Genomic DNA, 18,023 nt, shown 5'->3' on the forward strand with positions numbered 1-18,023 from the left:
AACACGAATTTTATACTAAATTCTTCTGGCAATAAAGCAAAATAAAATATTCTGATTTCATGTGATGTTCGGATGTCCCTCAACCTTCGGTCAGTGAACAAAGTGAACTTCGATGCTCATGTTGACGCCAAGCGGATTACAAATTAGTAGCACTTTTTTTTTTTTTTTTTTATTGCCAAAAAAACCCCAACAAAATCACACAAATATTAAAGTGTTATTCAGCATGGAATGCAGTCTCGAACTTTTCAGTACATCTCAGATTGAGACATTCATAAAAAAAAAAAAAAAAGTTAAAAAATACAATCTCCCAACCTCACTGTATAACTCTACCATTTCTTCCTCATTATTTATTTATATATATATTATATATATATATATATATATATATATATATATATATATATATATATATATATATATATATATATATATATATATATATATATAAATAAATAAAAGATCCTGTGTCTCAGGATCGACGTTCTGACGTGAGGGAGTTTCCGGACGAGTCGTGAATCTTAAATCGCCAGCACGTGGAACATGTCTAACCCTAGATCTGATATGAACTCCCAAACACTATTATTTTATTTTTATTCTTCTGAAAATTACTCCTCGGACAGTTGAGCGCTGAGGTAAACGTGTACGCTGATCTGTAAAAGATACAGCACTTCATAGAAACCGGTAAATCCTGAACCCGAGGACGTTGTGTGTCCAGCGTCCCGATTTCCTGCTTTTTTTTTAAGCAGTTATTTTGTACCATTTACTGATTTTTCAGCAATTGCAAAAAAGAAAAAACCACCCATGTGAATCAAATACAATCGGATGAATGAACCCAATTACCCATTGGTGCTGTATTTTACTTTTTTTTTTTCTTCAACAGGCGACATGATTTAAAGCATCAGAAGGAAAAAACATTTGGCAAAATAAATAACCCCAGAGATCAGGAACACGTCCGGGTTGCATGTTATTATAGTTAATATTGCATGTTTGTGTAATTCTGTTCTAGAAAGTAGCTTGAACACAGTTTCAGTCACAGCCCCCGGTTTCGTCCGTTGCTTTGCCGAAGCGAAATCCCACAGTTGAACCGTTTTCCCCCATAATCACACTGGATTTTGTGTGTGCGTCCTCCCAATCAGAAGTCCTGAGTTAGAGTCTTATAGTCGAGGTGTGAGTGTGTGTGCGTTTGTTAGTGTGTTTTTATGGGGACTGCTGTACCCACAGAGTCCCTTGTGGATCGATGTTTCAGTTTCCTTGTTGCCGTCAGTTGGCGAGCAGGTATTCGCGCTCTGTCCCGGAGAACCGGCTGCGTGCTGCCAAGACTTTTGCTTTATTAACAGACGGACCTGCGGACGAGATCATTAGAGATTAAAATATAATCCGGGTGTCTGTCTGATTTACATCACAGGGCTTAAGGTCTTCATCAAAGGGAAATACACACCGATCAGACATAACATTATGACCACCCGCCTAATATTGTGTTGGTCCCCCTTATGCTGCCAAAACAGTCCTGATCTTCGAGCATGAACTTAAACAATTTGAGCAGGAGCTCGTCTGTTGGATCGGACGACACGGACCAGCCTCTGTCGCCGATTCGCCACTGCAGACCAGGAACATCCCACAAGAGCTGCAGTTTTGGAGATGCTCTCACCCAGACGTCTAGACGTCACAATTTGGTTCTCGTCAAACAATTTTTTCTGCCTCCGACACCTCAACTTTGAGGACAGAATGTTCACATGCTGCCTAATAAATAAATCCCACCCACTAACAGGTGCCACGATGGGAGAATCAGTGTATTATAACATTATGAGCAGGTAAAGTAAATGTCCATGTTATGCCTGATTGGTGTACAATAATAATTAGCGATCGCTCTGGTCATAACATCAGCTTTGAACAATTGCTCCTTCACTACAGCTCACTGGAATAAACAGCTGTAGGTTTCATACCTGCGTAACTCAGAAGCACCGGGAGGAAAATGAGGCCGTGAGCTGCTCCCAGCAGCACAATGGCTAAATACATGCGGAAGTAGAAGACTTGGAAGATCTGCGATTTGGAGAAAGCCAGGACGATGATCCCGCCAAATTTCGTTAGCGTGATGCCGCTGAACACCTACGGACAAGATGGCGCTTAAGTCATGCGTTTCATAATAATCGACGAATAAATACATACATGTACAAGCAATACAAGTACGCCCGAGTTGGTTATAGAAGAGCCACAAAGAAGACGAAGTTAAAATAGGTAGAGAAAGAAAAGGTCCTCACAGAGCTGCCCATGTGCGCCAGGGCCTCCTCAGCTCTCTCCACCCGTGTGGCCTTAGTACTGATGGAGAACGCTCTCACGATATGGCTGCAGAACTCCACCGATATACCACAGCTCTAAATAACACACAGAGCAAAGTTTAACTATATGTAAATAATGTACTATTAAATAAGGAAATATGATCTGGTAAAAATGGACAAAATATGCAATGTATAAAGAAAGATAAACTTCCTACATGTACATAGAAAAATATTATATTTCTGATGTTTCTTCTCTTGGATTAAAAAACAAAAAAAAACAACGTACACCTATCCAATACTGATCTACGACAGCTGGGAATTATGGTGGCTTCTAATGACGAAAGAACAACCTAAAACTGAGAAAGTGCCTAATTTAAATATTAAAAAATATGTAAATTCAGAACCGTCCACATCATTAAAATGAAACATCCAAGTGGTGTTAAGGTCAATGAATTATGTGATTATATGAATATGTTTATAAAATTACAATAATCTGAATATTAAACGAACTGTACTGATGATCCTCAACCCTACAATGTAAAGTACGGTCATCCCCATTCGTTTATTTACACATGCTCACCATGACTAGGTTAACCAGCGACACGGCATTAAGGCTGATGCCCCACAGCCACATCACACCGAACATGTTGACCAGGATCATGGCGATGGTGAGGGAGACGAGAATGGCCGAACACAGCTCAAAGCCCAGGAGCACTGTGCTGACTATAAAGATGGCCCCCAGGGACACGCCCAAGTTCCGAGCCGTGTCGTGGGCGATGGTAAGGTACTGCTCGTAGAACACATAGAACACACTGGAGGGAAAAAAAAAGGACAAGTTTTCGTTAGTTTTCAATAAAATAAACAAGTGTACGGTTACATTTTTTATATATTAATTTATTGGTGAATGTGCGTTCGATACTAAACTATTTAATGATTTGAAGCACAACCAGGTCATTGGGGAAGATCTTTTTTTTTTTTTTGCATTTCATTTGAATGAAATACTGATAAAATTTGAGTTTTACCCAACTTCAAGGATTCAACCAGCCTCAATAATAAACCTTGAAACATCAGGGAAGGGTGTGCTTGTGGAGATTCAACCACAAGGGTGTTAGTAAAAATCCCATCTATAGCAGGCCACTCAAGATCTTCCACACACACTTCCAACCCATATAATGCGTGTATGTTCATGAAGCTGGCTTTGTGCACTGGGGCATCGTCATGCTGAAACAGGTTTGTTAGTCCTAGCTGAAGTGAAAATTTCATGCTACTGCATCCTGAGACGTCCTGTACTATTGTGTGCCTCCAAGTTTTCGGGAAATACCACTCACATATTACCATTGCACCTTTAATAACGTTTACGCTTGCCTTTCATAACTCACCTGTATGGAAAGACATTGTACGTCTGATTCTCCGAGCCCATGGAGAGCGAGATGTTTTTGGCCAGCTCTCGGGCCATCTTCATGGCGTCGATGTTGTCTGCAGAAGTCTTCAGGATCGTGTGGTAGCTCATGAAATGGGTGGCGCCCACGCTAGTGTCGTCCTTCAGCACCACTGCAGTGCTGTATGCAGCATGGCCACTAGGGGGAGGGGGGGTGTGGTCAAGCAAAGGGATATTAATGCTCATCTCGAAAAGGTCTTCAAACGTGATCACAGTGCTAACAACCAGAACAGATGAGCGACTTTTGGACGATCAAATGGTGGTGGGATTTGAACTCAAACCCTTCTGATCAAAAGTCCAACATTACTGAGGTACCCATTCCCCCTTTTTTACTAATGTTTTACTGACCCTTTCCCACACTTGATGTTGGGGTTATCAGACAGGAACATCGGCAGGAACCTCATGAAGTCAGTGCCGTTAGGTCTCAGTTTGCCACTGGGAGTTGAAGGCCTGCAGTGCACACAGGAAGGATCCACCACTGCCACACACACCCACACACACACACACACACCCACACACTTCAGTAAACATTCAACATGTCCTAACGTGCATGCTAGTTTTCAGAAGGGCAAAGAAGCCATAATTTCCTCTTTAAATGTGTACTGGCAAAAAAGTCCTAATACGTAAATGAAATATAAGAGCACTATCCCTTAACCACATGGGTTCAGCTTTTCACTAATGACTTCCACCAGCTACGTCCTTGAGGTGTGTTGATTCTGTGGCTAATCGTTTACCTGAAGCGTTGCAAAAGGCTCCGGTAGAATTGTAGAATCGGCAGCAGGTAGACTGCGGCTTCACCCAGTCGAAGTAGTCGTCTAACCACGAGGACGGGGTCGTGCTTATCTTCGAGCTGTTACGTAAAGGAAGATTCTCATTCAATTTCTGCCGCATTTACAACAATCCCTGTTTTACGTGTGGAACATAGTTCAAATCTGAGTTCCCCTCACGAACATATCAAGTGGCCTCACACTTTAAACGCAGTCCAAAAAAAAAACAAAAAACAAAAACACTGGCCAGTCAATCCTTCTCAGAAACACCATCTGTGCTGCGAAAACTCGATTTATGTACGGCTTCAAGAATTTCTCTGAAAAAGCATCAAGCATTCAGCATATCGAGGGAGAATATTAATGCATGAATATTGTACTGAAATTGATCAGAAATGTGAATTTTTTGTTCCAATTATATACAGTACATATACAGTCACCGGTTCTTCATACCAGCTTGCTTCACTTTTCTGAAGAAATCGGAGAGATGAGTAACTCAAAAATGGGGGAAGGGTTCAGCCGAGGCTGTAGTCAGCTGTAGTTTTAACATGGCTAAATAAAAACATGACTTGATAAAGAGGAAACGAAACGTAGGCTTCTCTTCTACTTCAGGAAGCATTGCTATTCAGATAGATCTTCTGTGGCCTTGAGCTGCACAGCAATCGTTTTTGATGTTAAAAAAAAGATTGTACAAAAAAAAAACAAAAAACAAAAAAAACACTGGACCGGAGTGAAACGTTAGTGGAAGTGTAACTGATGTGTACGATTCAAGTCTCAAAAAAAAAAAAGCCTGGTGTGTTGTGTGAGGCATTTGTTTATACATTAACCACATTGTTTTAGGAATGTAGGTGTCATTTAAACATCATCGATCCACTATTTTTAACTTGGGGAAAAAAAACTCCCAACAAAAAACTACTGTTTAAAAGTCACCTATTACTCATTTTGTCCAGATGATTAGGCATTCGTGAGAAGGTCACTTACTAGTCACTCATGAGTGATGCAGTGTAGATTTGTTGGACGAGCGAGTCGTTGTTGCAGCCCACGCCGCCACACACTTGGTTCTGTCCCACCATTGTGCGGTAATCGTGACCCTCCTTGACCACGAAGTAGACCGGAGGACCCGTATGCAGGTATTCAGTCAGGTTCCCGAAATAGTACAACACGAACGAGTCCTGTACAACAAGCCAGCAAAATTCTCTCAAATGCATGCACGGGAACAGCAAATAGCGCTAATATGTTTCCTCTGAGGTCGAGGAGTTAATGACAAGAACGTAAGACTCACGTCAGGCATGGACAGCCGCTGGTCGAGTCCGATTTCCACTTTGTCGGTGACCGCTATACTGAACGAGAGCATTCCCACAAACACGGCAACCTGAGAAAATATAAAGCACAACATTACTGATATTATTCACCTTTGATATTAAAATAAATCATTTTAAATCTTGAAAAAGCTAGGATGGGTTGATGTACCACGTTATACTTACCACCAGAGGGCGCACCCAGTCCATCAATATGAAGGGAGCATAGACTTTCTTGAAGAAGCGATAGAGGACACCATCACTATTCTCTTCCTCCTGATTGGACAGCTTGATGCAGCACAGGATGTCCAGTCGATTCCTCTAAAAGATAATAATAATAAATTTTTTATAAAATTAAAATGTGAAGTAGGCAGTAGGGGATATACACACACACACACACACACACACACACACACACACACACACACAACTATAAGCGGTGAAGTGAATGACACTGATCTCTTCATCGTGGCACCTGTTACTGGGTGGATACTGGGTCTAGACGACTGGGTATAAATTGCTGAACAAGTTCATGCTGTTAATGTGTGAAAGATCAGGACTTTTTTTGGGGGGACCGACAATATTAGGCAGGTGGTCATAATGCTATGCCTGATTGTTGTATACACATACATTATATATATAGAAAGACAGAACCAGATGCTTTGAGACAATCACCATTGTGAAAACTATGATCAAAGACACCAAAACTCCCGAATTCAAGCCCTGAATGCTGTGATCAAAGTCCCAGAGATAACGCTAAACGTTAAAACATCGCTCCATCGAACAATCACACAACATGCAGCACACCGATAAGGAGGGTCAGGCTTGGCGATGTTGCAACTAGCAGACAAATCCAATTAGGCTCAAACAGATGAGATCAGACTTTAAGTACATTATACTCAAATAACTCGAACAACTTTCAGTGTTTACTGCAGCACCATCACTACTAACCCAACGAACATAGATTTTTTTTTTTTTTTTTTTTGAAGAATAGCATTTACTACTATAATAATATAAAGAATCTTATTGATTATAGAAAATTTTATTTCTAGGATCTATGTGATCTATGATAACAGTGTGTCTAGGTCACTCTTACCTCTTGCCTCTTGATGTCCAAACCAAGCAGGGAGACAAAACAGCTGATCTGCAAGAGGAAGTCAATAAACACAGCCAATGCAGCAAAGAGCGAGAATGTTCGTACGGCCGGCATGTGGGACAAAGCTCCTGTAGAAAGAAAAACATTATACACATTACACAGAAAAAAAAAACAGAACTATTTTATAATAATTGTATAATCCTGACCATGAAGTCGTTACAACCGTAGAATACGTCCCATTTTCTACAAAATACAGCACTTGTGTTGCAAAGTAAATAAACGGTGTTTAAAGCCGTACGTGGGACATTTAACATACGAAGGACTCGACCCAGTGTGTCTGCAGAAATCCCGCCGATATTTAGCATAAGCCAGGGTTTGAAACGTGGTCCTCACCTAAGAAAAATGCCACGGTCTCCGAGAGAGAGGACAGGAACATGCTTGGGGCGACATCTCCCAGGATACGGCCAATCTGCTGATGCAGCTCTTCGTGCTCCATCCGCTCATCCCTCTGTTTACAAAAAGAGGAAGGGACCAAACACAGTCAGTCGGCACGGAGACTTCGCTTTGACGTCAATACAGCAAATACAAAAATGTATTATGTTGACATAAAATATAATAACAATAAATAACCTCTTATGATCGCACGATTGCAAATTTTGCGTTCGTGCAAATAGACACCGAAAGCAAGCGAACCCTAACCAAACCGAGAAATTTCATAAGCAACATCCTTTTTTTAAAGTCCCCACACACCATCATACGATCATCACCGATATGAACTTTTGCTGAAATTTTAGACTTGTGATGATCGAGGAATGTAACTTCCCTTTAAAGTCTAAAATATTCACACAACCGACACAAAATACAGCAGCTGCATAGATTATCACTGAAGACAAAACCCACAGGTTCTGCAGCTGCAGTTCCATAAAAAAAACAATAACAGCTGAAAAAAGCAGAGAAATTTCAACAGCTATCATTCAAGGTAAACAGCAACCTAGAAGTCATCTCCTACTTGTCTACACGGCCCACTGACCTGGAAGGTCTGCACCATGATGAAGATGTTGTCCACACCTACTGCCAGCACAAGGAAGGGGATGACTTCGATGACGATGAGGGTGAGAGGAACGCCGAAGTAGCTGAAGATTCCCAGAGAGCACGCTACGGAGCTCAGGACGATCAGGATGCCCGCTATACCCAGAGAGATCTTAGAGTCCACCTGAAAAAAAAAAAAAACCCACATGATTTGCAGGACGACACTCGTCTTGTAACAATCAGTTAATCCTGCTAAATAAACTCGAACTCACCAGCAGGCGACTGAAGCTCCTGATGTGTCCCAGGGCCAGGGAGATGTAGATGAACATGGTGGCGTAGCTGATCAGTACGGTAGCGATGTCACTGTTGCTCTCTCGGTTGATCTCATCCTCGATGCTGCGCTCCGAGTTGAAGGAGATGATGAGGTTGGGGTTGCTGTAGTTTTTCAAAAATCTGACAAACCTGGGGAAAACATAAGAGGAACATGCAGGTTAAAGTAAGGACTGCAGTAGTTCAGTGGGGTTTTGTTTCTGTTAGTGGTTTTTGGTAGCAACCATAAAGCTGAAATTACAGAATGGTTCCAAGAGCATGAACAACTCTTCAAAACATCTTCAAATCCTCAAAAAAGGTTCGGATTGTATCTTCTGGGTTATTTATACAAAGTAAGAATGGAAATCTCTTGCATCTTTAATCTTCATCAAACATTTTGTTGGATTTTTTAAAATACACAGAATATACTTTCAAAAATACTCACTCTTTCTCCCAAGCCAGAGCTCTGCCCAGCTTTTCCGTGTCGTTCAGGTAGTTATTGACTGGGAAGGTGATCACTAGAGCGGTGGCGTTATTGTACGTCGTTCCTAAACAGGGAAAACGTGATCAGAAAACGCATTTGGGTACACGTACTCTTTTACTCATGAAATCATCGCGGCTGAAAGATAAGAGATAGAGAGAAAGATAACGGGAAAAAGACAAAAACAGTTCCTGACCTTCGTAGCCTCCGAGTATGAGCCAGGGGAAGACAGGACCGCCAAAGGTGCCCATGCAGGGATCGTGGAAATGTCCCGTATCATCCAGGGCTACTGGGGAACTAAAACGTGTTGAAGAAATTAATCGAAGAAGGAAATAAAAACCTGCATTCATTCACTCATTCATAGAAATAGATAGAATATGTTATCACTCTGTACACTATCCTTAATATGAAAAACAAAAAAAAGGGGGGGGAGGGGTGTGCCATTACTTGCCACAGGGGTATTAGTCAGGTGTCCCAATATTTTTGGCCAAAGTGTAATGTATCTAATCAACAGATTAAAATGCAATAAAAACAATAAAGAGCACGTACCTTACACAGTACAGGAAGTGCGTATGATAATCAAAGTACACGTAAAACTGATCACTCATGATGTGGTCCAAAACTTCATGGCTGTTCTGGAAGTAATTAAGCACACTCAAGATGGTGCAGTTGTTGTTGTAAGGAGCCAAAGGAGATATGCAGATGTCCTTCAAGGTAACTTTCTCTCCATTAAAGTCTGCCTCCAGGTGTTCAATATCAGTCTGGAGATCCAGAATCTTGGTAAGAGAAGATAAAGTTAAGCATGGTGATGGATCTCAAATAACTTTCCGGCATTCTACAGCAAAACAAAAAACAAAAAACAAAAAAACAAAAAAATAGATTCCCTGACCTGATGTAGCAAAGAAATGTTCAAGATGGGCGCAAAGGGGATATCACCGCCGGTGGTGGACTCGAACGTGAACCAGTTAGTCCATGGAGTGGTGATGATGAGCTGCTCTGTGCGGAAAAAGGGGCCGAAGTGCTCGTCGAAGTACTGCTTCTCCTGCCTGGCACGGCTGTCTGGCGCCGACCACAGGTCCACCGGGTCGGTGGTGATGCGCATGTACCTTAAACCCAAGCAGCAGATCACCACCAGAACGATGGTTGAGAAGATCACCAGCAGGGGGCGGCGCACACAGAACGAGCCCCAGCAGCTGAAGATACGGCGGAGGAGATTCTCAAAGCGCTCACCAAGAGACTCGCAACACGTCACGCCACCTGGAATAAGAAGAAGAAGAAGAAAAAAAAAAAAAAAAAAAAGGGTACGTTTGGATTTCTATACTGATATGACAGCTAGAGATCTAAGAAACTTTTTTGGAATAAACTGAAATTATGTAAATTTGATCATAATGTATTTTTTATATATATATATAATTAAAAAATTAATTAATTATCTGCTCCAGTTAGGGGTCCCTACAGTGGACCATCTGTCTCCAGATCACTGCGTCTTCTACATCTGCCTCTTTCAAAACCAATCACCTGCATGCTTTCCCTCACCACATCCATAAACCTATTCTTTGGGCTTCCTCTTTTCCCTTCTTCCTTGCGGCTCAATCATTCTTTTACCGATATACACCATTTCCCTCACCTTGTCTTCAAAACATCCTACATGTGCAGTCCCTCTAATAAACTTGTTTCTAATTCTGTCCATCGTCATCACTCCCAACAAAAACCTCATCATCTTCATCTCTGCTACCTCCAGCTCCACCTACCTCGAAACCACTGTCTCTAAACCTACATCATCGATTAAGTTCTGCTCAGTGACATCAGTTGGTACTTACTGGATGATCTATCAGAGTCCTTGTTCAATGAAAGAGGCTCGTTGGCATCTTGAATGGGGCCATACTCCGACGTGATGTCCCTTTTCCTAAAAACAGGAGAAAAAAAAATAAAAAAAATCATAAATTTTGTAATTTGTTACCAGAAATGCATATTAAGTTCCTGTTTAGTAAGTTTCGTAGACAGGTGATTTTTTTTCCCCTTGTGACTGAAACGTGATTCGTCTGATAAGACATTGTTCTATAAGGAAGTGCATTTCTGACATACTAAAACAACTCCTGAAGGAACTCCACATGCATCGTTTCTACATTTTGTTAAAGTGAGCAAGGAACTGAGAACAATCAGATCCTGCTCATGTCCATCACTATGACTCAGTGAGCTGATCGTCTGGTATCTGCTTTCTCACCTGAAGCACCATGCCAAAGCCAGCAAGCTGCAGAAGACGATGAGAAAGGCCAGGTACGAGAGACACATGATAAAGTACATGGCATCGTAGCCCAAAATTGTCCACGGAGGACGGATGGGCGGAGGGACGGGCGAGGGCCCGCAGGCGGCACTGCAGTCCTGACACGAGCACGGTGCCGAGCCGTCGTCTAGAGACTCGGTGCAGCCAAACGTATGGTTGTTCATGAAGGTCATTCCAGATGGAGGATCACCTGGAAACAAATCAATAAAAAAAATAAAAATGAATAAAATATCTTGTTCACTATTATGACCAATCAGGAAGCAAATCAAATTCACATAAATGTCCATGATCATTTTAATTAAACTGTGTCACCTGTGAACACGGGATCAATGGCAAAAGGAACCTGGCCGTTGTTAGTATCGAACATGTACTCGATCCAATTGGTGGGGGTGCAGGCACTGGCGTCTCGGCCACACAGCAGACTAAGAGCTTTCACGTTACTGGAAGGAGCCTCTACATCCTTGCACGCGTTGTACATTGCTGAAAAGAGTGCATGATTAGCTTAATCCATATAGGAATTATTATACTATCTTCATGGTGTTCAGAATATTAAGTCATTACAATATATTTAGGCACTTTTGCTCAACAATTGTTCTGAAGGACGTAAATCGAAGTTCCCCTTCAGGAAAGTTTTGAGCGGCAGACCACAAGTACGTTTACTCTCCACCCCGCACTTTTAACGAATTTTTTTTATTATTATTAAATATGTAAACAACAATGCCAGGGGTATTTTTATATATAAAAAAATAAAAAATAACAAGAGTTTACGCAGTGTGGCTTCTTCCTCTTCTCCCAAATAGGGTCTGACAATTGTCAAATAATTCATTTTATTTTTTTCATTTTTTAATTTGAACTAATTAATCAGTTAATCAATCAATTAATCAATATATGTACTGCAATAATTTGATTTGCTCTATATGATATATATATAATGTAATTGTATATATTATTTGACCAAGCAGGGATTTTATTTCAAATTGTAAATGTTGAGAAATGATAATAATAAACTGCATTAATTAAAGGGAAAAAAAAGAAGCTATTTTAAAGTTTAGCATTTTTCCCCCTAACTGTACCGAATTGATACTGAACCGTGACTTAAAAACTGAGGTACGTACCGGACTGTGAATTGTGCGTACGGTTACACCCCCTAACAATCATGTACAAGTGATGCAATGCGGATATTTGAAGTATTTAAAACAGCTCACAGTTAGCGAACTCCTGGTTGATGTAGTACGAGAGTTCGACTACGTTGGTGCTGTTGTCCACAGCGTCGGCTGAAAACTGGGTTGCGTTGAGGAACTCGCTCTGCCGAGGGCTGCAGGTCAGCTCGCAGAACAGGGTCATGAAGTTAAAGAAACATGCCGGACACCTGAATTCACAACAACAAATCGTTTTAGTGCTCGGCAGAAACCGCTTACTACAGCTCGTAAACAGGTCATGAGAGGGTCATAAACAAATTATCGCCAGTCAAGTCTCTTTTACATGGACACAGGTAAATAGGGTCATGAGAGGACATTTTGACCTGGACAGGTATTGTAAAGGTATCTGGATGTTGCCCTTGAGTGTGCGCAGTTGCTGGGTGTCGCAGCAGACACTCTGGTTACCGTAGACCAAACCGGGGCAAAGTTCCTGCAAGCAAGAATATAAACAAGGCTTTAGAATCACAAATCACCGAAGCTTTTCAATTTACTGTCAGCCAAACAGCTGATTAAATTCAGAGGAACCGAAAATAACAGCTTATTGTTTTTCCTCATGGCTATTTGCATATGTAATATGCATGATTTTTTTTCCTAACCAGAGCTGTGGTTTATTTATTTATATAAAAAAAAAAATGAAAAAAAAAAAAAAAATGAAAAAAAACCTGCACAGATTTTAATAGTTGCTGCTGGTTTCCATATAAAGTGAGAAAACTAAATAGTTTAACATCCATACAATAGAAAACAAAACAAAATAAACACACACAAGATCTTAAATACCAGTAAAAGGTCTTGTCCATCTTTAGGCAGAGGTTTAGGAGGTCCAGTGTAGTTACAGTTGTACTTTTTATCTGGTAGAATCGTCGAGTTGCCACATTCTCCATACCAGATACAATGCTGTGCCTTGGCCTGGATGGATGGATGGATGGATGGATGGATGGATGGATGGATGGAAATAAAAAGGGGAGAAAGATAGAAACAAACAAAGAAAAAAAAAAGTGTTATATGTCCATCATTTTTCCCTTTATATATAAAATCTCTCATCTTGCATCGTAGACCCCATAAGATTAGTATGTGCTTTCTGAGCATCTCATTCTACTTCTAGTCCACATTTGATGATAACCTCCACTCAGCAGAAGAGAAAACTCTTCATCAGGTAAAGATGTAGGTGAGGAGAGGAGACCTAGGGTGCAGTCAGCGTTCTAAATCATCGTAAAAAGGTGTTCAGTATAGTCGAGGTCAAAGCAGGAGATCTTCCAAACTCATCTAGCATGGGCTGGACAAGTGTATGTAACTTGTGTTCAAGTTAGACATGTGTTACCAAAATATGAAATCCCCTAAACAGAATTGCGAAAGATAAAGTAGAAGTTTTGACTTCAGGAATTTACAATAAGGGGAAATAAATATTGGGACAATCGTGTTTGTTATTTTATAAATTATTCCAGTGCATAACATCTCACACATTTTGCACAGGAACAGACCTGAGGATTGTTCTTCATGCTACAACTACAGAGATCAAATGACAAGATGCCTACACCGAATCGTAGTAATCATCTTAATCATCGGAAAGAAGGAAAGGTGCTTGTATACTTGTCACATGTACTTTACAGCAAAGTGAAATTCTGGTAGCTGGAATCAGAGTGCATGATCTGCAATGATACAGCACTGCTTGAGCACTGAGGATTAAGGGCCTTGCTCAAGGGCCCAAGAGCATCAGCTTTGATAGCCCGGGTTTGAACCTCCGGCCTTCCGAACAGTAACCCAGAGAATAAACCACTCAACTACTACTTTCCATAAATGTCTAAAATTATTGTGCATTCATGCATTGCCTCAAACGTCATGTTTATATTTACAAAAATCACACGTATCCCAGAAACCATAATGAGAAACACTGTGGCTGGTCAATGGTACATTAGCCAATAAGAGTGCACAGTTTTCAGTTTAAGAGTTATTGCTTGAATGTTATGAAGAATTAGAAAACATTAAAACACCAAAGAAACACCTCGAAAGCTGCCAAATCAATGTGAGAGGACTGCCAGAATCTTGCTGAAAAAATAACGAAAAGTTTCCCCATGTCCCCACAGATCTCCACAAGCACGCTTCAAAATCTAGTGGAACACCTTCCCAGAGGAGTGGAGATTATTATTGCAGCAAATAGGGAATAAATGTGGACTGAGGTATTCAAAAAGCATGTTATGGTCAGCATAAGCAAAAAAAATTTACATACTTATTTCCTCTCTCGGTGTTCACAAAAAAAAACCCAGTATTTTTTCCATTTTCACACGCTGACTTTAAATCATCTGACCATGTGAGTCTAATTTTGAAAGAGAAAGCTGGCCTGATAAAGTAATAGCTGATGATCATGTGATGTTCCTGGCCTCAGAAGCAAACAGGAGAGTAACGACCGACAAGCAGATGCCAAAATAAATTTTACTAACGTGCTAAAAACAAACCGTGAACGATCAACGCTGTAAAGCATAGATGTCTCACACTGGTTTCCTTTTTACCTTGAGTGTTTTTATATGAAAAGACACATTAGCAGAAGTGACACTCCTGAGGCTCTCGGTCTGGAGCTGACTAAGTTAGAGAAGAGGATCTGAATGTGTCGGGTTTTGCATGGTCTACACTCTGACACGTGCCGAGGCATCCACACCAAAAGATTGCTGCCAGCTGCTGCAAAAACCGATGTCGACTCACTTCTTCAATTGAACCGACTCGACCCCGGTCACAAACTGTTGAGAATCATGTGTCATTGAGAGAATCTTACCCAAATGGGCAGTGCTTCCTGATGACCTCTGCAACTTGTCTGGAGAGATTACTTCATTCATAGCGGTGCAAAATGCAGAATAACATTAAGAATAAAGTGCTCGGTCTGAATGCTCAGTTCTGATTGGCTGGAAGTTCAGGTGCGAGTACAAACAGTTGAACATGCGGGTTACTGTGTTCAGTTGAATCAGCGTTCTATATTAACGCGTTGCCTTATAGTCAACAGCAAACATAACATACAGTTTTAGTTCCACACAACTATTGCAAATATTCCCTAATGGCCTCACTGAGATACTTCAGGGGGATAAAGAGAGACACACAGATAAAGACACACACACAGAGAGAGAGAGAGAGAGAGAGAGAGAGAGAGAGAGAGAGAGAGAGAGAGAGAGAGAGAGAGAGAGACACACAGAGAGAGAGAGAGAGAGAGACACACACACACACACAGAGAGAGAGACACACACACACAGAGAGAGAGAGAGAGAGAGAGAGAGAGAGAGAGACACACACAGAGAGAGAGAGAGAGAGAGAGAGAGAGAGAGAGAGAGAGAGAGAGAGAGAGAGAGAGAGACACACACACAGAGAGAGAGAGACACACACAGAGAGAGAGAGACACACACAGAGAGAGAGAGACACAGAGAGAGAGAGAGAGACACAGAGAGAGAGAGAGAGAGAGAGAAAGACACACACAGAGAGAGAGACACACACAGAGAGAGAGACACACACAGAGAGAGAGACACACACAGAGAGAGAGACACACACAGAGAGAGAGAGAGAGAGAGAGACACACAGAGAGAGAGAGAGAGACACACAGAGAGAGAGAGAGAGAGACACACACAGAGAGAGCGAGAGACAGACAGAGAGCGAGAAAATCCTGATGCGTCCTTATTTTATTAACCACTAAACAATAAAGCAGATTAACACACTCCAGAGGGTGCAAACACTCTAAACAAACTTCGCCATTAACGAACCGGTGCGATCTAAACAACATAAATAAGGAACTGTATAATAGATGCTCTACATAACCAGATCAATACATGCGTGCTTGTCAATACGGTGAAGAGGATTTGAGAGATTTTGCACAACACAAAGAAAAGATTCTCACACATGACCATGCTTGCATCAGCCATAAAATACTAGTTCAACTGTTTTGGGTGTAAAATGTGCTGCTGTACGCAGAAACTCAAACCAAGTCCAGATAGGAACGAAGTGTCAGTGACAGTGTCACACTCACGAGCTGAGCCACTGGTGAAATACCGAGTTGGCTTCACCACCCACATCGAGGGAAGTTTCTCCTCCCAGTGCTGACGAATTTGGTGACTAATTCGTGTAGAAGAAATCTTTTCGGAAAAGAAAGATGAAGAAATATCACATCTTTAGTTATAGAATATGTATATATACACACATACAGCATGAATGCACAATGATCTGTTAAAACTTAATCCTGATACTAATAGAAGGTTTGTAGGTCAGGAGTTAAAGCTCTGGGTTACTGATTGGATGGTCAGGAGTTCACACCTCAGTATTGCTAAGCTGGAAATTTTGGGGCCCCTGTGCAAGGCCCTTAAACCTTCAGTGCTGACACTGTTCTCTGACCCCGGCTTCCTAAAATCGCTGGAAGCAAGATTTTCACTGCTCTGTAAAGTACACGTGACAAGTATAAACCACTTTCCCTTGTTTTTCACGAGCCAGTGTTTAAAGAGCGTCAAAACCACGCCCACATTTCAATTAACGTTAACGCCGAAACCCCGCCCCTTGAACTCTTGATTGACAGGAGGCCCATCCAAACACAAGCACGCCATCCGGGCCGGAATTTCCAAAACTTTTCCAAAAAAAAAAAAAAAAAAAAAAAGACTGAGGTTATAGCATATATTTTGTTTACAATCGTCTAAACATCTGTACAAAATAATACATTTAAAAAAAGATGTTTTTGTACATTTAATGTAAATTAGATAGCAAAAAAACAAGCTAACATTGTAGCTAAGACCGGGTAATTCTAGTTACCAGTTAATTTCTGTCCCAAATGTAATTAATTGATGCTATCTATACATTATTAGAAACCTCAGAAATAATTATTAATACTTAGCATGAAAAAACATAGCTAGCTAATAAACCGAGCTCGCGCCGGACAGACAACAAGTTTTAGCTTGCGCTGTATTATCCATATTAACTCCGAAAACAAAATAAAACATCAACCAGACACAAAACTCACCCCTGGCGTCTCCGAGAGTAAAATAATAACTCCTGAAAGCACCAAAATGAAGCTTATGGTTGAAGGAGTCATGTTTGTTGCCCTCCTACGCGACACCGGGCTGGGGCTGAGAATGAGGAGCTGCGCTCGCGCTGGGTTATCATCTGTCACTACGCAAGCACTCCGCACCGCGCATGCGCGTCAAATGTAAACATGCGCATGCGCACTGCGCGCCGAGGCTATAACCGAGGGATAATTGGATCAATTCATTACAGGGTCGAAAAATAAAAACAAAAAAAAGGGCCTAAAAATTAATTAATTCGTAGTTATCTATTTCTTAATCACATTAAGCTTGTGTTTCATAATTGAATGTGAAAAAATTATAAAACCAGGGGGTAAGAAAGGGTCACAGGAGGGTTCAGCTGAGATCATGTGATTGTGGGGGCCAACACTTTTGTCAATAAAACAAGATGAGTTGCACAATTTCCTGGAAAATTTGAACGAAGAAAGGATTTGACTGTATACAAACTAATAACCTAAAATGTGTATTAACCGTATATATGTATATATAGATATGCTATACTATTATTAGTTTGTTAGAAAGTGTAACTACTGTATTGTTTGTTTCTTTTCTTTTGTATTTATACACTCTGTATATATTTGTGAGAGTGTGTCTGCTTTATATTTGCACGTTTTTCTTTGCTGCTGGAGCAGAGATTTTCTTTACTGTGCTACAATGATAATAATAATAATAATAATAATAATAATAATAATAATAATAATAACAGTAATGTTAATATCTAGCTAGCTAGCTATCTATCAGTAAACATTTCTTTTTTTGTACAGAAAATAAAATATTATTTCCAACTCCTGGATCTCTGGGTATTTTCCCAGA

General features: G+C 40.8%; 1 protein-coding gene across 1 annotated transcript; it reads right to left on the bottom strand.

The window, feature by feature from the left end:
* Positions 1–731: 731 nt before the first annotated feature.
* On the bottom strand, positions 732–17,326 carry npc1 (Niemann-Pick disease, type C1). The gene is made up of 25 exons (XM_083524992.1): positions 17,150–17,326; positions 12,952–13,080; positions 12,498–12,604; positions 12,181–12,344; positions 11,288–11,455; positions 10,916–11,165; positions 10,512–10,597; positions 9,581–9,948; positions 9,241–9,467; positions 8,888–8,988; positions 8,656–8,758; positions 8,174–8,363; positions 7,903–8,085; positions 7,266–7,380; positions 6,873–7,000; positions 5,963–6,097; positions 5,761–5,850; positions 5,460–5,650; positions 4,449–4,564; positions 4,063–4,192; positions 3,656–3,853; positions 2,857–3,088; positions 2,259–2,372; positions 1,944–2,106; positions 732–1,343 (listed from the first exon to the last, which is right to left on the bottom strand). Exons 1-25 carry the CDS (start codon positions 17,219–17,221, stop codon positions 1,261–1,263), a joined length of 3,843 nt encoding a protein of 1,280 aa, XP_083381118.1. The 5' UTR covers positions 17,222–17,326; the 3' UTR covers positions 732–1,260.
* Between the last annotated feature and the right edge of the window lie 697 nt (positions 17,327–18,023).

Source organism: Silurus aristotelis, assembly GCF_946808225.1.
Source record: "Silurus aristotelis genome assembly, chromosome: 22".
In the NCBI taxonomy this organism is placed as follows: Eukaryota; Metazoa; Chordata; class Actinopteri; order Siluriformes; family Siluridae; genus Silurus; species Silurus aristotelis.